General features: G+C 35.4%; 2 protein-coding genes across 2 annotated transcripts in view; both read right to left on the bottom strand.

The window, feature by feature from the left end:
• LOC140450537 (uncharacterized) overlaps nucleotides 1–16,981 on the bottom strand; it is a 39,913-nt gene extending 22,932 nt beyond the window's left edge. Inside the window, exon 1 of the mRNA XM_072544194.1 lies at nucleotides 15,523–16,981. Coding sequence (XP_072400295.1) covers nucleotides 15,523–16,966 — 1,444 coding nt within the window. The 5' untranslated portion in view covers nucleotides 16,967–16,981. The remainder of the gene's footprint in view (nucleotides 1–15,522) is intronic.
• Nucleotides 16,982–17,035: 54 nt separating this feature from the next.
• Nucleotides 17,036–20,266, bottom strand: part of LOC140449873 (uncharacterized) — a 55,525-nt gene continuing 52,294 nt past the window's right edge. The window contains exon 2 of the mRNA XM_072543261.1: nucleotides 17,036–18,620. Within this exon, the coding sequence (XP_072399362.1) occupies nucleotides 17,575–18,620 (1,046 nt within the window). The 3' untranslated portion in view covers nucleotides 17,036–17,574. The remainder of the gene's footprint in view (nucleotides 18,621–20,266) is intronic.

Here is a 20,266-nt window from a genome sequence, read left to right as displayed (position 1 = left end):
TTCTGTGTTGATATTTTTTTCAATTTTCTGTTAGTAATTTTTTTATAAATATTACTTGATGTAAATTGAGAGAGGCAAAGTTTCCTTGGCAAATAGTTGCTATAGATCTGATAGGTCCCTTTGTTCGTTCAAAGAAAGGTTATACGTGGTTATTAGTAGTTGCTGATTGGTTTAGTAAATATACGTTAGTCCATACGTTGAGTTTTTGGAAAATGATGTTTTCCTAATGTTTGGTGTTCAACAATATGTGATTTGTGATAATGCCTCAAATCTGAACAATCCTCTCTTAATTGAGCTCTGTAATAGGTATAACGTTCAGAAAGTATGGTTTAGCCCAGTATATGCACCTCAGTGTAATTTTGTGGAGAGGAACAATAGAACCATTGGTACAGCAATACGTACATATGTGAAACACCATGTAGATTGGGACAAGAACTTAGCAAAGATCAGACAAGCTATTAACACTGCAAAGCATGAAGTGATTGGATGTACTCCAGCTTTCTTGAATTATGGCCGTCATGTTCCTTTAAGTGGAAACTATTATGATGTTGATCACAAGGATCAACAGAACCAAGATATTGAGATAATTCCAGGTGACCGTAACATGTATGCTTCAGAAGTTAAAGGTCTAGATAAAGTTTTTGAAAAGGTTAAGGCTAATCTTCGAAAAGGATATGAACGTAACGCTAGAAGTTACAACTTACGTAGAAGACAAGTCCAATTTAAAGTGGGTGATAGAGTTTGGAAAAGAAATAAGGTTTTGTCTTGTGCTGTCAACAAGTTTATGTCCAAACTAGCACCGAAGTATATTGAAGCAACCATCAAGGAAAAATTGTCACCAGTGGTTTATCGTTTGTCAGATTTAATGGTTTTGATCTTGGTAAGTGGCATATTTAAAGTGGCATGATTTAAAGCCTTTTGTGTCAGCTGAGGACAATATGTCTTCTTCTTCTCCAGGTACCATCTCCGCTACGGAGGTTGGCAATCACCATAGCTATTTTAATTTTTGAGGCAGTAGCTCTAAAAAGTTGTTTTGAGCTGCATTAAAACCATTCTCTCAGGTTTTTGAGCCATGAAATTCGTCTTCTTCCGATGCTTCTTCTGCCATCTATCTTTCCTTGCATTATGAATCGCAGGATGCCATACTTCTCGCCCCGCATCACATGTCCGAGATACTGTAGCTTTCTTTCTTTAATTGTAAGTTCAACTTTCTTCTCTTTACCTATTCTTATCAGTACTTCATTATTCGTAACTCTATCTACCCAGGAAACCCTCATAACTCTTCTATAGGTCCACATTTCAAAGGCGTTAAGTCGTCTCATTGTGTCTAGATTTAACGTCCATGATTCCACTCCATAGTATAGTACACTGTATACGTGACATTTTGTTAGGCGTACTTTAAGAGCTAATGTTAAATCTTTGCCACATAGGACCTTTTTCATTTTTATAAAATTAGAACGTGCTTTTTCGATTCTGACTTTGATTTCTGCAGTGTAGTCATTATTTTCTGTTATAAGTGTTCCTAGGTAAGTGTACTTTTTTACTCTTTCGATCTGCTGGCCTTCTACTGTCAAGATTTCGTTAGTATCATGGTTGTTTTTACAAATTTTCATAAACTTCGTCTTTTTGATATTGAGCGAGAGTCCGTACTCCCTACTACACATTACTATTTTACTTAAATTTTTAATATGTCATCCTTAAGTAATTAGTTCATACTTTCCCATGTCTTTGCTTTCGAGTTTGTATGTTGATTTGATTTCATCCCTTTGAAATATTGTTTTACTTTTGATAATTTTAGTACAGGTAACCTATTTTGATTGGAGACACATGTGAGAATCGCATTTTGTCATATGTATATATGTCGTAGGTATATAGATTTAGGGTCTATATCCCAATTTTTTTGTGGAACCGTTGCCGAATTCCTTGTCTCGCTAGGCGTATAGTGGAGATAGTAGACGCCTACCTAATAAGTGTAGAGCAATTTTTTTTTTGATTTGTGTATCACATTTGGTTTAGGCAACGAGGTGACATGGCTATGCCTGTCCGACCAATTAGTTGTGTTACTGCTGTGAATGTCAGCGAGGTTCACTGCAGGGCATAAGGTTAGCTTCTCCCAAGGCATAGAAACTCATGTCACCTACAGTTCAAGTAGAGTCAAAAATTTTAGTCTACTCGACTTTAAATCGTCTGGCGATCAATGGCACGCTAGCCCATTCTTTATAACTAATTTTGTTTTTGTTGTTTAATCCCATGCTAGCCATCATCTAAAAGATATCATTAAGAAGTCTCGACTCACTTAAGAGGTCATCTTCTGATTTTATTTTTAGACGACACATAATATGAGATTCAAATTGCCACCATTTGATGGAAAGTCTTCTTGGTCCATATACCTTAGACAATTTGAAGCTATTTCGACAGCCAATCATTGGACAGAACAAGAAAAAGCTGTTTCCTTGACTGCTGCTTTACGAGGTGATGCTGCAGATATCCTAAGATCGATTCCTAAGGGTCAAGAAAAATGTTACCAGACCTTGTTCACTCGACTAGACAAACGTTATGGAAATGCCCATCTACAACAAGTCTACAAGGCGCAACTAAGAAGTAGAATTCAACGAGCAAGTGAAAATTTGCAAGAGTTTGAAGCAGATGTTGCTCGTATAGTGCGGTTGGCTTATCCGGAGGTACCAGACATTATTTTAGAAGAAATTGCTGTAGATACCTTCGTCAATGGGTTAAAAGAAAGTGAATTACAGAAAGCTTTACGACTAGCAAGACCGAAAGTTCTAGATGAAGCGCTCGCTATTGCCTTGGAACATGAAACAGCTAGTCAAACTTCACGGAGTCATCGAGTAAGAACCATTGAAGAAGGCGACGAACCAAACGATGAACGTCTGGAAGAAATGGTACGAAAAGTAGTTCGCAACACGATGCCGAAGAGACGCGAGCCCAGATGTTGGAATTGCGGTGACGTAAGTCATATTCGCCGTAATTGCAAGAAAATGATACAACAGTCGGAAAACTAGAACGGGTCGACAACAAGGGGCAACTGCCGACCTCGAGAAACACAGCCCCCATAGTAACTGTGAACATTACGTCCTCAGGTGGAATTCATAGCTTGTACATAGAAGGTCGTATTAATAATAAATGTAGATCGTTTTTGGTAGATACAGGTGCAACGAGAACTATTGCACGGCCAGAAGTAGTACGAGGCCATCTTAAATTATTGCCTGCAACAGTAAAGCTTAGAACAGCAACTGGTGAGATAATTAATACATATGGCGAGGCTAATATGTCAGTATCCATTGGCCAGACCACAGTGAAACATACAGTATTAATTGCAGAGATCTCCGATGATTTCATATTGGGGATGGATTTACTAAGGAAAGTTGGGGCTGTATTGAATGTCAAAGATGGAGTTCTCGAGATCAGTGGTGAAGAGTTGCCGTTTCATGAAGACAAAGAAGATGTTATCAGCTTAATAACTACTTGTGACGTAACAATACCCGGTAATAGTGAGAAAATTTTGATGACCAGACCTGATGGTTACTGCCGAGAGGGAAGTTTAAGGATGGTCGAAGATGTGAATAATGCCGAGTTCCTAACGGCAAAAGCTTTGGTGAGAATTCGAGATGTCGTTCCTGTAAGAGTTATGAATTTAAAGGGAACTGCTATTAAGTTAAGTAAAAGAACTTTGATCGGACAGTGTGTTACCGTGGCTTCGATTTGTTCCATGAATACTAATGAGAAACCGTCGAAATCTAAGTATCCAAAGGAGCTTGTTGAGACGATGATTAAAACGTGCCAAGATCTTGATGATGAACGAACTAAAAAAGTGAAGTCTATGCTGATAGAATTTCAAGATGTTTTTGCCATGGATAAGAAGGATAATGGCAAAACAAGCATAGTAAAGCATAAAATTAATACCGGAGACGCTCAGCCAATCAGACAACAACCTAGACGACTTCCATTTGCGAAAAGAGATGAAGCCGAGGACATCATCAAAGATATGAACATCAAGGGGTAATTGAACCATCAAACAGTCCATGGACATCACCAGTAGTCCTAGTAAAAAAGAAAGATGGTTCAACACGTTTTTGTATTGACTACCGACAGCTCAATGCAGTAACTAAAAAAGATAGTTATCCTTTGCCCAGAATAGACGATACTTTGGATACACTTTCTGGTTCTCGTTGGTTCTCCACACTCGATCTGAAAAGTGGATATTGGCAAGTAGACATGGAGCCAGCCGATCGTGAAAAAACCGCATTCTCGATAGGATCAGGGCTTTGGCAGTTCACAGTTATGCCCTTTGGTTTATGTAATGCCCCGGCCACATTTGAAAGATTAATGGATGCAGTTTTAAGAGGTCTAACATGGAAAACATGCCTGGTTTATTTGGATGATGTAATTGTAGTTGGAAGATCCTTCGATGAACATGCCAATAATCTAAAAGAAGTCTTTCAACGATTGCGGGCAGCGAATCTGAAGTTGAGTCCGAAGAAATGTCACTTGTTTCGACGAGAAGTGAAGTACTTGGGACATATTGTAGCAAGTAATGGTGTAACAGCTGATCCTGAAAAACTTGCAGCAATTAAGGATTGGCCAGTACCAAGAGATAAACACGAAATTAGAAGTTTTCTTGGCCTATGTACATATTACCGACGTTTTGTCAAAGGATTTGCCAATATCTCCAAGCCATTAACAAAGTTGACAGAAGAAGGCAAAGAATATACATGGAGCGAAGAGTGTCAAAGAGCTTTTGAACACTTACAAATGGCTCTGATCAGCGCACCGATTTTAAGCTACCCTAGACAGGCAGGAAAATTTGTGTTGGACACCGATGCAAGCAACAGTGCAATAGGAGCTGTTCTTTCCCAAATCCAAGATGGGCAGGAGAAAGTCATCGCTTACTTTAGCAAAGTCTTGTCAAAACCAGAAAGAAACTATTGCGTTACCAGAAGAGAATTGCTAGGCGTAGTGAAGGCTTGTGAGCATTTCCATAAATACTTGTATGGCAGAAAGTTTCTTCTTCGCACGGATCACGCTGCTCTAAAATGGCTCCTACAATTTCGTAATCCAGAGGGCCAGATGGCAAGATGGTTAGAACGATTACAAGAATATGATTACGAGATCGAACACAGGGCTGGCAGAGTTCATTCAAATGCTGATGCCCTTTCGAGACGGCCGTGCAGTGCAAATTGTAATCACTGTCTTAAATTAGAAGAACGACTTTGCCCCGTGAGACGAACCACCGTCATTAATGAGCAATGGCAGCCTCAACAGCTACAAGACGCTCAAGCAGATGATCCATGTATAAAAATAGTATTGGATTTAATGCGTCGAAGTGAGAGACCTTCTTGGCAAGATATTAGTGCATGTAGTCCAGAAGTCAAGTGTTACTGGAGCCAATGGAATTGCCTAGTGCTGAAAGATGATCTTCTGTATAGAACCTTTGAGAACGATGATGGTACAGAAACTAAGCTTCAGTTAATTGTACCTAAAAGTAAAGTGTCAGAAGTATTGCGCCAGTTGCATGACGGTGCATCAGGTGGACACTTTGGTATCACGAAGACTCTGCAAAAGGTTCGAGAACGGTTCTATTGGGTGAACTGTAAAGATGATGTAAGAAGATGGTGCCGGAAATGTGAACTGTGTGCAACCAGTAATGGTCCAGCTGGTAAAAAGAGGGCACCCATGAGACAGTACAATGTTGGTAGTCCTATGGAAAGAGTAGCAATCGACATTGCAGGTCCACTTCCAGAGACAAATGATGGAAATAAATATATCCTGGTAGCCATGGATTATTTTACGAAATGGACTGAGGCCTATGCGATACCAAATCAAGAAGCTGCTACCGTTGCAGAGGTACTTGTTAAAGAATTCTTTAGCCGATTTGGTGTTCCTTTGGAGATCCACTCCGACCAAGGGCGAAACTTCGAGTCAACCCTTTTCCAAAACGTTTGTAAATCGATTGGTGTCAATAAGACCAGAACGACACCCCTGCATCCACAATCAGATGGAATGGTCGAGAGAATGAACCGAACAATGGGTAAACACCTGTCCAAAGTTGTATCAGAACATCAAAGGGATTGGGACCAGCACATTCATTTATTCCTAATGGCCTACCGCTCGGCCGTGAATGAAACTACAGGCCAGACTCCAACCTGCCTGATGTTAGGTCGTGAAGTTCGTTTACCCTGCGACCTAGAGTTTGGCTGCAGACCTTCCGAAGAACATGTTGCAAGCGAAGATTATGTCGACCGCCTGAAGTTAAGAATGAACAACATTCATGAACTTGCCCGACAACACATCCAGATAGCCAGTGACAGAATGAAAGATCAATATGATTCTCGATGCAAGAGTGAAAGCTATGAAGTAGGTGATCTTGTTTGGCTTTATAATCCACAACGTCGTCGAGGCTTGTCTCCCAAACTGCAAAGACCATGGGAAGGTCCATATGAAATTAAAAAGAAAATAAATGACGTAATATACCGAATTAAGAAGTTGCCGAAAGGTAAACCAAAAGTAGTTCACATAAATCGTCTTGCACCATATGCTGGCTCAAATGAAACAGAAGAAGCACGAACCCTTCAACATGAGATCAAAGATGACCGACGACCAAGCTTTAATGAATTTATGTCAAATTACGCAGAGAGAAAGAGTGCTAGATTCGGCGTGACCACAGAAGTTCAGCAGGATCTTTTTAGTGTTCCGCATAACGTCTCTCTAGCCCACTGTGTTGCCCAAGATCTTGATATGACTAAAGGAATCTCATCTGTATTTTATAAGAAATTCGGTCGTTTGGACGAGTTAAAAAACCAGCAGCCTAAAGTTGGAAGAGTACTGAGATTAGAAGATGGTTCTCGATCTTTGCTATATATGGTGACCAGGAAGTCTTATACAGACAGGGCAAGCTACGAGGATATATGGCGTGCTCTAACTAATTTGAAGAAAATTGTGTGCAATTACGACATCAAGAATTTGGCCTTACCCAAGATAGGCCATGTACTAGATAATCTGGACTGGAAGATTGTCAGAAGCATGCTTGAAGTAATCTTCCGAGAAACCGGCGTACGAATTACTGTGTGTTGCATTAACCCGATGAGATCGTATCCTTCAAAGTCAGTAGACTGTTATTTCTTTCTAAAGGGTTCATGCAGAGCTGGAGAGTCCTGTAGATTCCGCCATCCTGTGCCTACATATAGAGTTGCTGATCGGGACAATCAGATTTAAGAGGGGAGCAGTGTTACGAACATGCTCTCGGCATGGCCCAGGTAACGGTTGCATTGCATCTCTAATACTCTCTCGAAGTTTCGCAGCGTATCGAGTGCGAGAGAGAATAACCGGCCACGTAGGCGAATTAGAGGTGGGACAACGCCAGAATATTCTCGAACCTAGTAACTGTAGTATATATAGGTAACAATGTTAGAAGTAGAGTTAGTTAATAAGAGAGTACCGAACTGTAAAGTTATAAATAAATATATGTATATAAATTCGAACCGCTCGTTTTATTTAATCTCGCTACAATATATATATATATATATATATATATATATATATATGTATATATATATATATACATATATATGTATATATATATATATATATATATATATATATATATATATATATACACTAGCGGATCCGACAGACTTCGTTCTGTCAAATAGATTTGGAATATGGCAGTTTATTTCTTTAATTCTGCTGAACAGAACCGTCACCATGATGATAGGGCGGTGTGTGTGGGTCAGCTCGGGTGACCTAAGTATCTTCGCTTCCAGAACTTTGGCCACCCTTTTGGACCTACTAAAAACCCGGACTGGGATATCTGTCAGAGGGCTTCAAGCTAATAGGGGAACTGAAGGTTTAAACCTGATTGAAAAATAATCTAAAGGGATAGTGGGAACCTAAAGGCAACAAATATTTATAAAGTGGGTGCTTCAATGGCAAAACATAGAGATAATTAATTATTTATTATTATTATAACATAGGGTTAATAACCGATGTAATAAAGAATAATGAAATAAGACGTATATAAGTATTTTCAGTAATCGCTTTATTGTATATCAAGTGAATCATAATTATTAACAAAAATCTGTTTTATTTTTATTGTAGTGCTTTATGATATACAATATTTTTTGTTTGATTACCTGGTGAATATACAAACAAATCTGTTGGTTTTCCAACACGGAAACAGGCAACATACAATTGACCATTTGAGAAACATGGGTTTTCTAGATTAATTCCACAAACACTTAATGATTGCCCCTGAGACTTATTTATGGTCATAGCAAAAGCAAGCCGCACTGGAAACTGTAGTCGTTTAAATTCAAATGGTACATCAGTCGGAATCATTGGGATGCGTGGTATCAAAACATCTTCTCCTTTATACCTTCCTTTCAGTATAGTTGCTTCTATCACGTTGTTCAATAATTTTTTTATCGGTTGGTATATTTCTCAACATTATAACTACCGATCCAACCTTTAATTGAAGATTGTGAGGTGGCAATCCTGGTAATCATGGTTTCTGTAATTTTGAGCAACATCTGGAAACACCTTTTGAATAAGTTCATCTTTTAATCGAGTTAACTGACAAAAACTTTGAGGAAAGTTAATGCAACCAGTCAAGGTGTCTATAGGAAATTTGCCATTACCAATGTCAACGAGTTGTTTAGAGAATATGTCTCCAGATTGGTTAATTTGCAACTCGACACGCATATTCTTGCTTAAGTGTATTACCTTGACATGTTTCCACAAATTGGAGGACTTTAAACATGCATTAAGTTCATCAGCTGGCGTTGATCGTGGAATCACTGGCAATGTTTGACGATAATCTCCTGCTAATAAAATCATTGCACCACCAAATGTGTTATGATTGCTCCGTAGATCTTAACTGTTCCCGTGTTGAAAAACCATCAGATTTGTTTGTATATTCACCAGGTAATCAAACAAGAAACATTGTATATCATAAAGCACTATAATAAACATAAAACAGATTTTTGTTAATAATTATGATTCACTTGATTTACAATAAAGCGATTACTGAAAATACTTATATACGTTTTAATTCATTATTCTTTATTACATCGGTTATTAACCCTATGTTAATAATAATAGTAATAAACAATTAATTATCTCTGTCATTGAAGCACTCACTTTATAAATATTTGTCACCTTTAGGTTTCCACTATCCCTTTAAATTATTTTTTAATCAGATTTTAACGTTAAGTTCCCCTCTTAGTTTGAAGCCCTCTCGCAGACATCCCAGTCGAGGTTTTTAGTGGGTCCAAAGTTCTGGAAGCGAAGATACTTAGGTCACCCGAGCTGAACCTCACACACCGCCCTATCATCATGGTGACGGTTCTGTTCTGGAGAATTAAAGAAATAAACTGCCACATTCCAAATCTGTTTGACAGAACGAAGTCTGTGGGGTCCGCTAGTAATTTAATATAAACTTGATTTAATAGCAATAAAGTTCAAATTGACTCTACATTTAGTAAGAAAATATTTGTATGGGAAAAAGATTTATGGAAAAATTTTATTTTTATTTATTTATAAAAGATTTTATTTATTCGTTTACGTTCGGTACGAAAAATCGAGGATATTCGACCAGAATAACCATCAAATGCCTGGCATGGCAGAATTAGAAGCTTAACAAGAGGACAGTTTAAAACAGCTGGCAGACCTCAAGAAACAAATTCTCTCAATTAAATTGGATTTAAAAATTAATGCAAATTCAGTAGCAACAAACAAAACTTCCCAAGTATGTCAGCAGAAAAGCTGAATGCTCTTCCTGATCTTGTTATGAACGCAAGCCCAACAAATCCGCAATATTCGTTAGTGATAGTTCAGAAGCTACTACATGATATTGTCGAATTGAAGGTTACGTTCCATATACACTCCTCAGTTTCAACATTGGATAAAAATGCCAAAAAACTCAGTGCCTCATTGGCAAGTTACATACCAAAAAGTGGTGTCCCAAGTGTTAACATTAAATTGATGTGGAAAAATATGGGCATCGACACAGAACTGTTCATGCACTCATGGTATCACACGTTCCAATTTTTGGATAAGTCAACTTATTACGATATCTAACTAGGGTAATCAGTTCTCCGCTCAACTACAGTTCCGACTCCGGTAGTGTCGAAATCGATATTAGACATTTGTTATCTTCTTGTGAGGGCGCAAATGAAAGGTGAAAGGACAAGACATGTTGCTACATTAAATAAATCCTTAGGAAAATCCCAATGGTTAGCAGGTCGAAGTAGATATAGTCTGGGAGATCTTACTGCCTATTCTGCCCTTAAGAAGGTTACAAATGGTAAAGAAATTAATGGAAATTTGAGGAAAAAGAATTCTTTTTATTATAAACATAAGCTTCAAAAGCTCAATATATAGTTTTCTATATGTATGCAAAGTACCATAACGGAGAAAATCGTGGAAATTCACTCAATTTTTACCAAATATACGACTTATGCATCCGGCAAACTCCGGCTATAAGCATCGTATAGTTTTAACGGCATAAGCGAGAAAATCTCGGACCGATGCTGAAACATTTTGCAACTTTTTCAAAGCGTAATTTTTCTTTTTCCTGATCTGCGGTTATGCCTTTTTTTGCAGCTTCCTTATCGCCAACACTAACAAACGTCCAAATGGCACGAAGAATAAAATCACGGACCTATTAACATTACATGGGGCACCAGTAACCCTTATGCGAAAATTTTTAAAAGTAGAATCAATATTCCTCTATCGATTCATAAAATGGCATAAGAGATAAAATCGTGGAAATAAACAAATTTTTTGTAATAAGGAAAATTCGATTTTTAAAAAACGCACCCTGTCTTATCCCATTGCCAGCTTCAACTGGATCAGTTAGTTCTTCGTTTACTTTTATTGTGTTGTTTTGGTAGATATTTTCAATCGTTTTGATTATTTCTAGAGTTCTTGCGTACAATGAGTGGACAACGTCATTTAATTTGACCCGATCAAATGTCTTCTTAAGGTTGACGAAACATAGATATGCCGGTTTGTTGTATTCTAATGAGTTCCCTTAGACTTATCTCATTATAAACATAGCGTGGGTGCACGATCGTCCCGACCTAAAACCTTGTTCTTCTTGAAACTGGGAAAACTATCGCATGTTATTTAGCTTATATGTAAGGTAGAGAATCATACAGTATGTCCTCCATTCTCTGCTCGGTTTACCGAATCACCGGTTGAATTTTGGGTTATCTGGGAATTGGAAGGCGGCCGAGAGTGAGTTTTTAAAGGTGTCGGTCTTGTCTTAAGGATTGCTTAAGATACTGTTAAATAGGAAGTGTGAAAGTGTTTGACTTTTTGATCTAGTTATGATTTTAAAATTGTTCCAGAATTTGCCACCATCTCGGTAGTCTAGGTCAGAAGTATCTGACATTCACTATTGTTGTTTCAACTTATTGACTTCTAATCTGATAGATGCCGAGATATGGTTATATTCCGTTTTTATGAGCGGATCTCGGTATCTTTTTTACTCTGTGATTGGTTTGCAACTTACTTGAATTTTAGCAACAATTCTAGGAGGAAATATCGAAGTATAGATGTTGTATTTGCGCTTTAGAAAGCTTAGAATAGCTAGAGAGTACTTTCAATTACTGAAATCTCGGTTCCGTTTTTTTAGTTCTTGCCAAACCTAATTCTGGGAGATTTTGAGTGACACAGTCTTGGAATAACTTCCAATATATAATTCGATAATACCTTTTACAAAATTGAGGAAATTCTGACCAGGAGAGTGAGGAATTAAAAATGTTTTAATTTTTTTTATTTGATGTCTGTTTTGTCTTGTGAATGCGTTTTGTTTGTCCTTAAATGTTTTTTAATTTTAATTTTTGAAATTTAATTCCAATTCAATTTTATGACATCACAATAATTTCTTTTTGTCCAAAATAGACCAAGATTGGATCTTCATCTACTTGATAAATATAATTGGGAGTAATTGCACACCCAAACTAACATCAAAAATAGAACATCTATTTTACTTTACTTAATTACAGTGCTGACTGTTCTAGATAAATAATTTCAATAAATAACACATATTTCATCGGGATGCAAGTAACATCAATTTTCACTAAATCATTTTTCACTTAATTTTTATTTAATTAATTTAAATTCATACTTAATAAATCGCACACATATAATATTGGCATAATTGCTATACATTTTATACCAGACAAGATCCTAATACGAGTTATTATATTTTCAGCATTTAGTTTACCATGTACCGTTGACCTGAAGATGCATAGCAAATTTTAGTATGCAAAACCGGTCGTTGGTAGTAGATTAAATTGATTGTGAGTAAGTCTTATTCTTTTACCTATTCAAAACATATGCTTTGAATAATTGCTACTAAATATTCATTTAATAGAATTAAAAAATGAATATAGCCACAAAATAACAGATAAAAACTTATTCTATGTCAAAATTAAATTTTGTCTCTCCGAAAATATAGTACATACTTATGCATTTTATGTATAAATCTATAATTTAAGTTGACCCGACGACGCTTCGTTGTGTCACCCAAATTTTTTGGGTATTCCCACCGAATATAAAGTGATGCAACATTGTAAAAATATTTATTAAAATCCTTTGTAAAAGGTATATATTCCAAACCGGCTGTGTTAGACAAATCGTTTTCGGAATCCATAATTCCATCATCAGTGTCTAGGAGTACATGAATGTAGCCACTAAATATATGGGTAAAAACCCGTTAAAAAATAATTAGTTATATTTGGTTTACAGTATTTCTTATAAAGTATTAAGATATTAAAGTTACCGTTGGATTAGGTAACATGGCGACATATGACTCCACGTGATGTTGCTAGTCCTGAGACGGTGTGTTTACGAGGACTTTATGGAAGCAACTGTCCTCTGTAGAATTAAAAATATCTGAACAACTAGATGAGGAAGTAGAGTTGTTTGCTCGAAATATACAAAAATCAGCATGGGAAAACACTCCGATTCAAGTATCAAAAGTAAAAGGAGACAACTATCAGAAGGAAATTAAAAAGTTAATTAAGGATAAAAGAAAACTAACAAGGAGGTAGCAACATACCAGAGCTCCTCACGATAAAACGAATTTGAACAATGCATCTCAAAAGCTTAAAAGAGAGATTCAAAATATAAAAAATGAATCAATGAGTTCTTACCTGAGGGAATTGACGGATGATAGCAGCACTGAATACTCCCTATGGAAAGCAACGAAAAGGCTAAAAGGATCAGTAATCCATTCTCCACCCATTAAAGTGGAAGATGGTAGTTGGGCCAGGAGCAATAAGCAAAAGGCAGAGATATTTGCCATATATTTAGAAAATACATTCATACCACATGAAGACCAAATTAATTATCAAATATGGATAGAGTCTAATCAGATAGAAGAGACAATCAGACCAAATCCCCAAAAGAAGTAGCTGATGAAATAAAAGAAAACAAATCTGAAGAAAGCCCCAGGATACGATCTAATTACTGGAGAATGACTAAAAAACCTGCCTCGCACAGCCATAGTAAAATTGACCAACCTAATTAATGCTGCTTTTAGATTAAGATATGTCCCAAATTTATGGAAAATAGCTGAGATAATTACCAAAACCAAGGAAATCACTAACAGAAGTCTCTTCTTACAGGCTAATATCACTCTTACCAGCCACCACAATAGCCACCTTTGCAGATGATACTGCCATTCTAGCAATAGGTGATACCAGTGAAGAAGCAGCAGAAAAATTACAGTTGTCAATACATAAAATCCGTAAGTGGACAACAAACTCAAAAATTAAACTAAACGAGTCTAAATCAATTCACGTTAATTTTACAAACAAAAAAATCCAAAACATTCCAATTAGAATAAATGATGCCCAAATACCGCACGCATCTACTGCAAAATACTTGGATATCACACTTGATGCAAAGCTTCGCTGGAAAGCCCATATCAAAAAGAATAGGGAGGAACTAGGTATCCGTTACAAGAAAATGTATTGGCTGATGGGAAGAAATTCAGTTTTGTCCACACATAATAAACAACTGATATACAAACAAATACTGAGACCAGTATGGATGTATGGTTGTGGGGCTGTGCTAATAAAAGTAATATCCAGATCATCCAGATCATCCAGAATAAAGTACTAAGGAATATCGTTGATGCTCCTTGGTACATCAGAAATGTCGACCTCCACAAGGACCTTGAGATGGAAGATGTAAATAAAATTATCAAGAAGATGGCAGGTAGTCACGAACAACGGCTACATAAATACGTAAACATCGAGGCCATCCAGCTCCTCGATAATACTGAGTTAGAAAGAAGACTCAAATGAACAAAACCATTTAAGTTAGTGTAAAGTGTAATTAGTGTAAAAGCAGAGCATAGTGCTGTGTTGTGAATTTGCATGTTAAGTATTAGTGCATAGTTGTTAGATAAAATAAGAGGAAGCCATAGTGTAAGCTCTTAGAATGCATCCTTTAGTAAATTAAGACAGATAAAAATTGATAATTGGTCAGCTTTGACCAGATTCCAATGTTACTCAGTAAAAAAACAATGATTATACATTTTAAAGTAGATGACTTTCTGATATTGTCAATATTTTTGAGTTGAATTTCTCAAATGACTTTTTTTAGAAGATGATTCATTCGATTATATGAAATGAACTTAAGTTTAAGTCAATGAACAATACCCGTCAGAAAAATCATAGCAGGTGATTTGTCTTTAAAAAATCAACCACATGCAACGATGACAGTAAAATTCTCCTGTTAGTAAATCTCCCCATAGTAAATCATATTACAGTGACATATGTTTCGCTGATATGTCAGTTCTCTTTAATGTAAGAACATCAAAGTACTAAACACACATATTACATAAAACTCAAGAGTTACGCATAAAAGTCGTATTGCAGGTAGGTTCCTAACCTACGTTCCTAAAAACATACGTTTAAATCGCTTTTAAACTTAATATTGCAGATCAATTATAAATGCTTAAAGAAATCAATAAGGCTCTCACTATTAAATTGTATTTATTTATTAATCACAAATGATATACAACACTTTTATGTAAAGACTCGCTTGTTAATTACAACTATAAATAAAAAAGATGAATTCCGCTAGTCCAAATTTTACTATTAAATTCATTACACTGTTTTCTAGCATTTTTACTTAGGTAAATGACAAAATTCCACATGCAATAGCATTACCTCCACGGTATATTCTTTTATAACCTGATAAAGGGTTATTTATAAACGATATGAATAGAATTTGCAGCAAATTTCACATTTAAAGGGTTTACCTCCAGTATGTATTCTTATATAATGTTCTGTTAACCTTGATCTTTTAAAAAAACTGGTGTGTATTCTCATGATTTGTTAACCTCGATCTTCGTAAAAACTTTTTGAGCAAATTTCGTAAATTTGGCAAAACGTTTATCTCCCGTGTGTAGTCTCATATATTCTCTTAAATTGGATCTTTGTAAAAAATCTTTGGAGCAAACTCATGCAAAAGCTTAATCGCCAGTGTGTATTCTCATATGTTCTGTTAAACTAGATCTATGTGAAAAACCTTTCCAGCAAATTTCACATGCAAAAGTTTTCTCACCAGTGTGTATTCTCATATGTTGTGTTAAACTAGATCTATGTGAAAAACCTTTGGAGCAAATTTCACATGCAAAAGGTTTGTGGCCAGTGTGTACTCCCATATGAATTGTTAAACCGGATTTTTGTGAAAAACTTTTGGAGCAAATTTCACATGCAAAAGGTTTAACGCCAGTGTGTCTTCTAATATGTTCTGTTAAATTGGATCTTTGTGAAAAACTTTTGGAGCAAATTTCACATGCAAAAGGTTTATCGCCAGTATGTACTCTCATATGTTCTCTTAAACTACATCTATGTGAAAAAATTTTGGAGCAAATGTCACATGCAAAAGGTTTTTCGCCAGTGTGTACTCTCATATGTTCTGTTAACTTGTATCTTTGTGAAAAACTTTTGGAGCAAATTTCACATGCAAAACGTTTTTCGCCAGTGTGTACTCTCATATGTTCTGTTAAGTTGTATCTTTGTGAAAAACTTTTGGAGCAAATTTCACATGCAAAAGGTTTGTGGCCAGTGTGTACTCCCATATGAATTGTTAAACCGGATTTTTGTGAAAAACTTTTGGAGCAAATTTCACATGCAAAAGGTTTAACGCCAGTGTGTCTTCTAATATGTTCTGTTAAATTGGATCTTTGTGAAAAACTTTTGGAGCAAATTTCACATGCAAAAGGTTTATCGCCAGTATGTACTCTCATATGTTCTCTTAAACTACATCTATGTGAAAAATTTTTGGAGCAAATGTCACATACAAAAGGTTTTTCGCCAGTGTGTACTCTCATATGTTTTGTTAAGTTGTATCTTTGTGAAAAACTTTTGAAGCAAATTTCACATGCAAAAGTTTTCTCACCAGTGTGTATTCTCATATGTTGTGTTAAAATAGATCTATGTGAAAAACCTTTGGAGCAAATTTCACATGCAAAAGGTTTGTGGCCAGTGTGTACTCCCATATGAATTGTTAAACCGGATTTTTGTGAAAAACTTTTGGAGCAAATTTCACATGCAAAAGGTTTAACGCCAGTGTGTCTTCTAATATGTTCTGTTAAATTGGATCTTTGTGAAAAACTTTTGGAGCAAATTTCACATGCAAAAGGTTTATCGCCAGTATGTACTCTCATATGGTCTCTTAAACTACATCTATGTGAAAAAATTTTGGAGCAAATGTCACATGCAAAAGGTTTTTCGCCAGTGTGTACCCTCATATGTTCTGTTAACTTGTATCTTTGTGAAAAACTTTTGGAGCAAATTTCACATGCAAAGGGTTTTTCGCCAGTGTGTACTCTCATATGTTCTGTTAAGTTGTATCTTTGTGAAAAACTTTTGTAGCAAATTTCACATGCAAAAGGTTTATCGCCAGTGTGTACTCCCATATGAATTGTTAAACCGGATTTTTGTGGAAAACTTTTGGAGCAAATTTCACATGCAAAAGGTTTAACGCCAGTGTGTATTCTACGTTAAAATCGCTTTTTTAAACTTAATATTGCAGATCAATTATAAATGCTTAAAGAAATCAATAACGCCCTCAGTATTAAATTCTGTTTATTTATTAATCACAAATGATATAAAACGCTTTTATGTAAAGACTCGCTTGTTCATTACAACTATAAATAAAAAAGATGAATTCCGCTAGTCCAGATTTTACTATTAAATTTATTACTGTTTTTAGCATTTGTATATAGGTAAATGACAAAATTCCACATAAAATAGTATTATCTTCACGGTGTATTCTTTTATCACCTGTTAAAGGGTTATTTATAACCGATATGAAAAGAATTTGCAGCAAATTTCACATTTGAAGGGTTTATCTCCAGTATGTATTCTTATATATGTTCTGTTAACCTGGATCTTTTTAAAAAACTGGTGTCAATTTCACATGCAAAACTGATCTTCAGTGTGTATTGTCATATGTTTTTTTAAATAGGAACTTCGTGAACATTTTTGGTACAAATTGCAATAAAAAAGATTTACATGTGAAATTTCAGTGAATTTCCGAAATACATGCAGTGTGTACTCTCATATGATTGGTTAACGTTGATCTTCGTAAAAACTTCTTTGAGCAAATTTCACATGCAAAAGGTTTTTCGCCAGTGTGTATTCTCATATGTTCTTTTAAACTGGATCTATGTAAAAAACTTTTGGAGCAAATTTCACATGCAAAAGGTTTATCGCCAGTGTGTACTCCCATATGAATTGTTAAACCGGATTTATGTGGAAAACTTTTGGAGCAAATTTCACATGCAAAAGGTTTAACGCCAGTGTGTATTCTAATATGTTCTGTTAAATTGGATCTTTGTGAAAACCTTTTGGAGCAAATTTCACATGAAAAAGGTTTATCGCCAGTATGTACTCTCATATGTTCTCTTAAATTACATCTATGTGAAAATTTTTTGGAGCAAATGTCACATGCAAAAGGTTTTTCGCCAGTATGTACTCTCATATGTTTTGTTAAGTTGTATCTTTGTGAAAAACTTTTGAAGCAAATTTCACATGCAAAAGGTTTTTCGCCAGTGTGTACTCTCATATGTTCTGTTAACTTGTATCTTTGTGAAAAACTTTTGGAGCAAGTTTCACATGAAAAAGGTTTATCGTCAATATGTAATCGCATATGTTCGTTCAAAACGGACTTTCGTGAAAATAATTCGGAGCAAATTTCACATGGAAAAGTATTTTCTCCACTAGGTACTGTTAAAAGACTATCTTTATTAAACTCTTTAGAACAAATTCCACACGTTAAATGTTTTTTTCCTGCAGCGTGACTGTTTACACTTGATTTTAAATCAGAACTTTCTGAAAAGTTTTCGATGCATATTTTACACGTGAAAACTTGGTCTCCAATGTAAACCCTCGTATCTGGTTCTAAATTATTCTTTGTTGAAAATTGTACATCGCAAATTTCAGTGGTAAAGTAGTTTTTCTTGGTGTTCACATTCGTCGAGGCACTTAAACATTGGTCCATATCAGCGGTAATTCTAACATAGTTTTTGAATAACTGTTCATCAGTTTGTATATCTTCATGGGGAGAACCTAAAATCGTTATTATCTATTAAACCACTATCATGTACTTAAATAAAACAATATTTTATGGTCGGTAAATCTCGGGGTTATGTTTAATAGAACAAAGTATACTTATTTAACTGTAATTATAATATTAATAAAAATATAATAATTATCGTAGCTGGAAGCAAAAGCCAGCACACGCTTTTTGAAAGGCAGCAAACATTTACTTAAACCATGCAGGCATTGGTAAGTATGTTTATAAAAATTTGCATGGTTTGTGCGGATTTAATTTTCGTCAATATGAGATAAAAGACGGCGAAGACTAACTATTAAGCCAATGTTCGAACCTATACTGACCATATGGAAAAATAAACAACGTCCGCTGGAATAGAATATCGGAATAATCTTGACGTTACACAAAAAAACTAGACCAACTCTAATGTAGAAATTATCGAGCTTAACGTTACTAAATATATGAGCAATTTAGTAAATGAGCAAATAAGGTTTCTGCATGCAAAAATCAACAATAGATCTAATCTTTACAATGAGGAGAACCCAAGAAAAAGTAGGCGAATTTGATACAGACACGAATCACCTCCCCATTGACTTTTAGAGTGCCTATGTTTATATCAATCGAAAATTCCAGATCCAAACACCTAAGGGCCGATTGTTCGAACGCTAATCAAAATTTGATTGTAATCAAATATTAAATTACAATCAAATATGTCCCAGCAGCTGTCGAAAATATTAAAAATTGCTTATTATTATTGATTTGTAAATAAAAACATGAAATTAACATCAGAAAGAGTTTAATTATGGCTTATTTTAAATTAAAACGCAAAATAATAAAATTGAATAAAATAAATCAGTCAACAACATAACCTCAAAATGTGACCTATTTGATTTTAGCTAAATATTTGATTACAATCAAGTTTTGATTAGCGTTCGAACAATCGTCCATAAAAGTGTTAAAGATAGCAACGCAACTGATTACTATTATCGAAGAAACATTTACGAGTGTAGGGCAAAATCAGAATGAAAAATGAATCAACTGATACGATCTCTACTAAGAGAGTACTGCTTGGACTACCAAGGAGACGCTTTATCCTGCATTATATTTAACATCACCCGAAAAAAAGTCATACGAAAATCAATGGTCAGTACCAGGTGAAAAATAATAACAAAACATATACAAATACTAGTATTTGCTGACGACGTTGATATCGTAGCTAGAGGCAGAAATGTTATGACAGAAGTATTAAATCTAATAGAGAAAGCAGCAGAAAACAGCGGCCTAAAAATCAATTAAGCCAAAACAAAATAAATGAACGTTTGTAGGTCAAAAGGACTTAGGCAACTCCAGAAACTGAGACCACTACAACTTCGAGAATGTAAAGAATTTTACACATCTAGGCTCATTAGTCTCTTCAGGGAATAATATTAGAGAAAACGTCAAAAAGAGAATATACAACGCCAATAAAACATAACGGACTTGTCAAACACTTAAAATCTAACAACATAATAAGAACAAAATGTAAAATTTATGACACTTATCAAATCAGTTATAACATGTATTAGAAACACTGAATCTGCCAAAAAACGATGAGAAATTATTCAATCGAAAAATTTTAAGGCATATACAGGGTGATCATCTTTTCTGACAAATTCCGTTA

Source organism: Diabrotica undecimpunctata, chromosome 9 (genome assembly GCF_040954645.1).
Source record: "Diabrotica undecimpunctata isolate CICGRU chromosome 9, icDiaUnde3, whole genome shotgun sequence".
NCBI lineage: Eukaryota > Metazoa > Arthropoda > Insecta > Coleoptera > Chrysomelidae > Diabrotica > Diabrotica undecimpunctata.
Note: the sequence above shows the minus strand (reverse complement) of the source record. Positions and strands in the feature narration are given on the sequence as shown.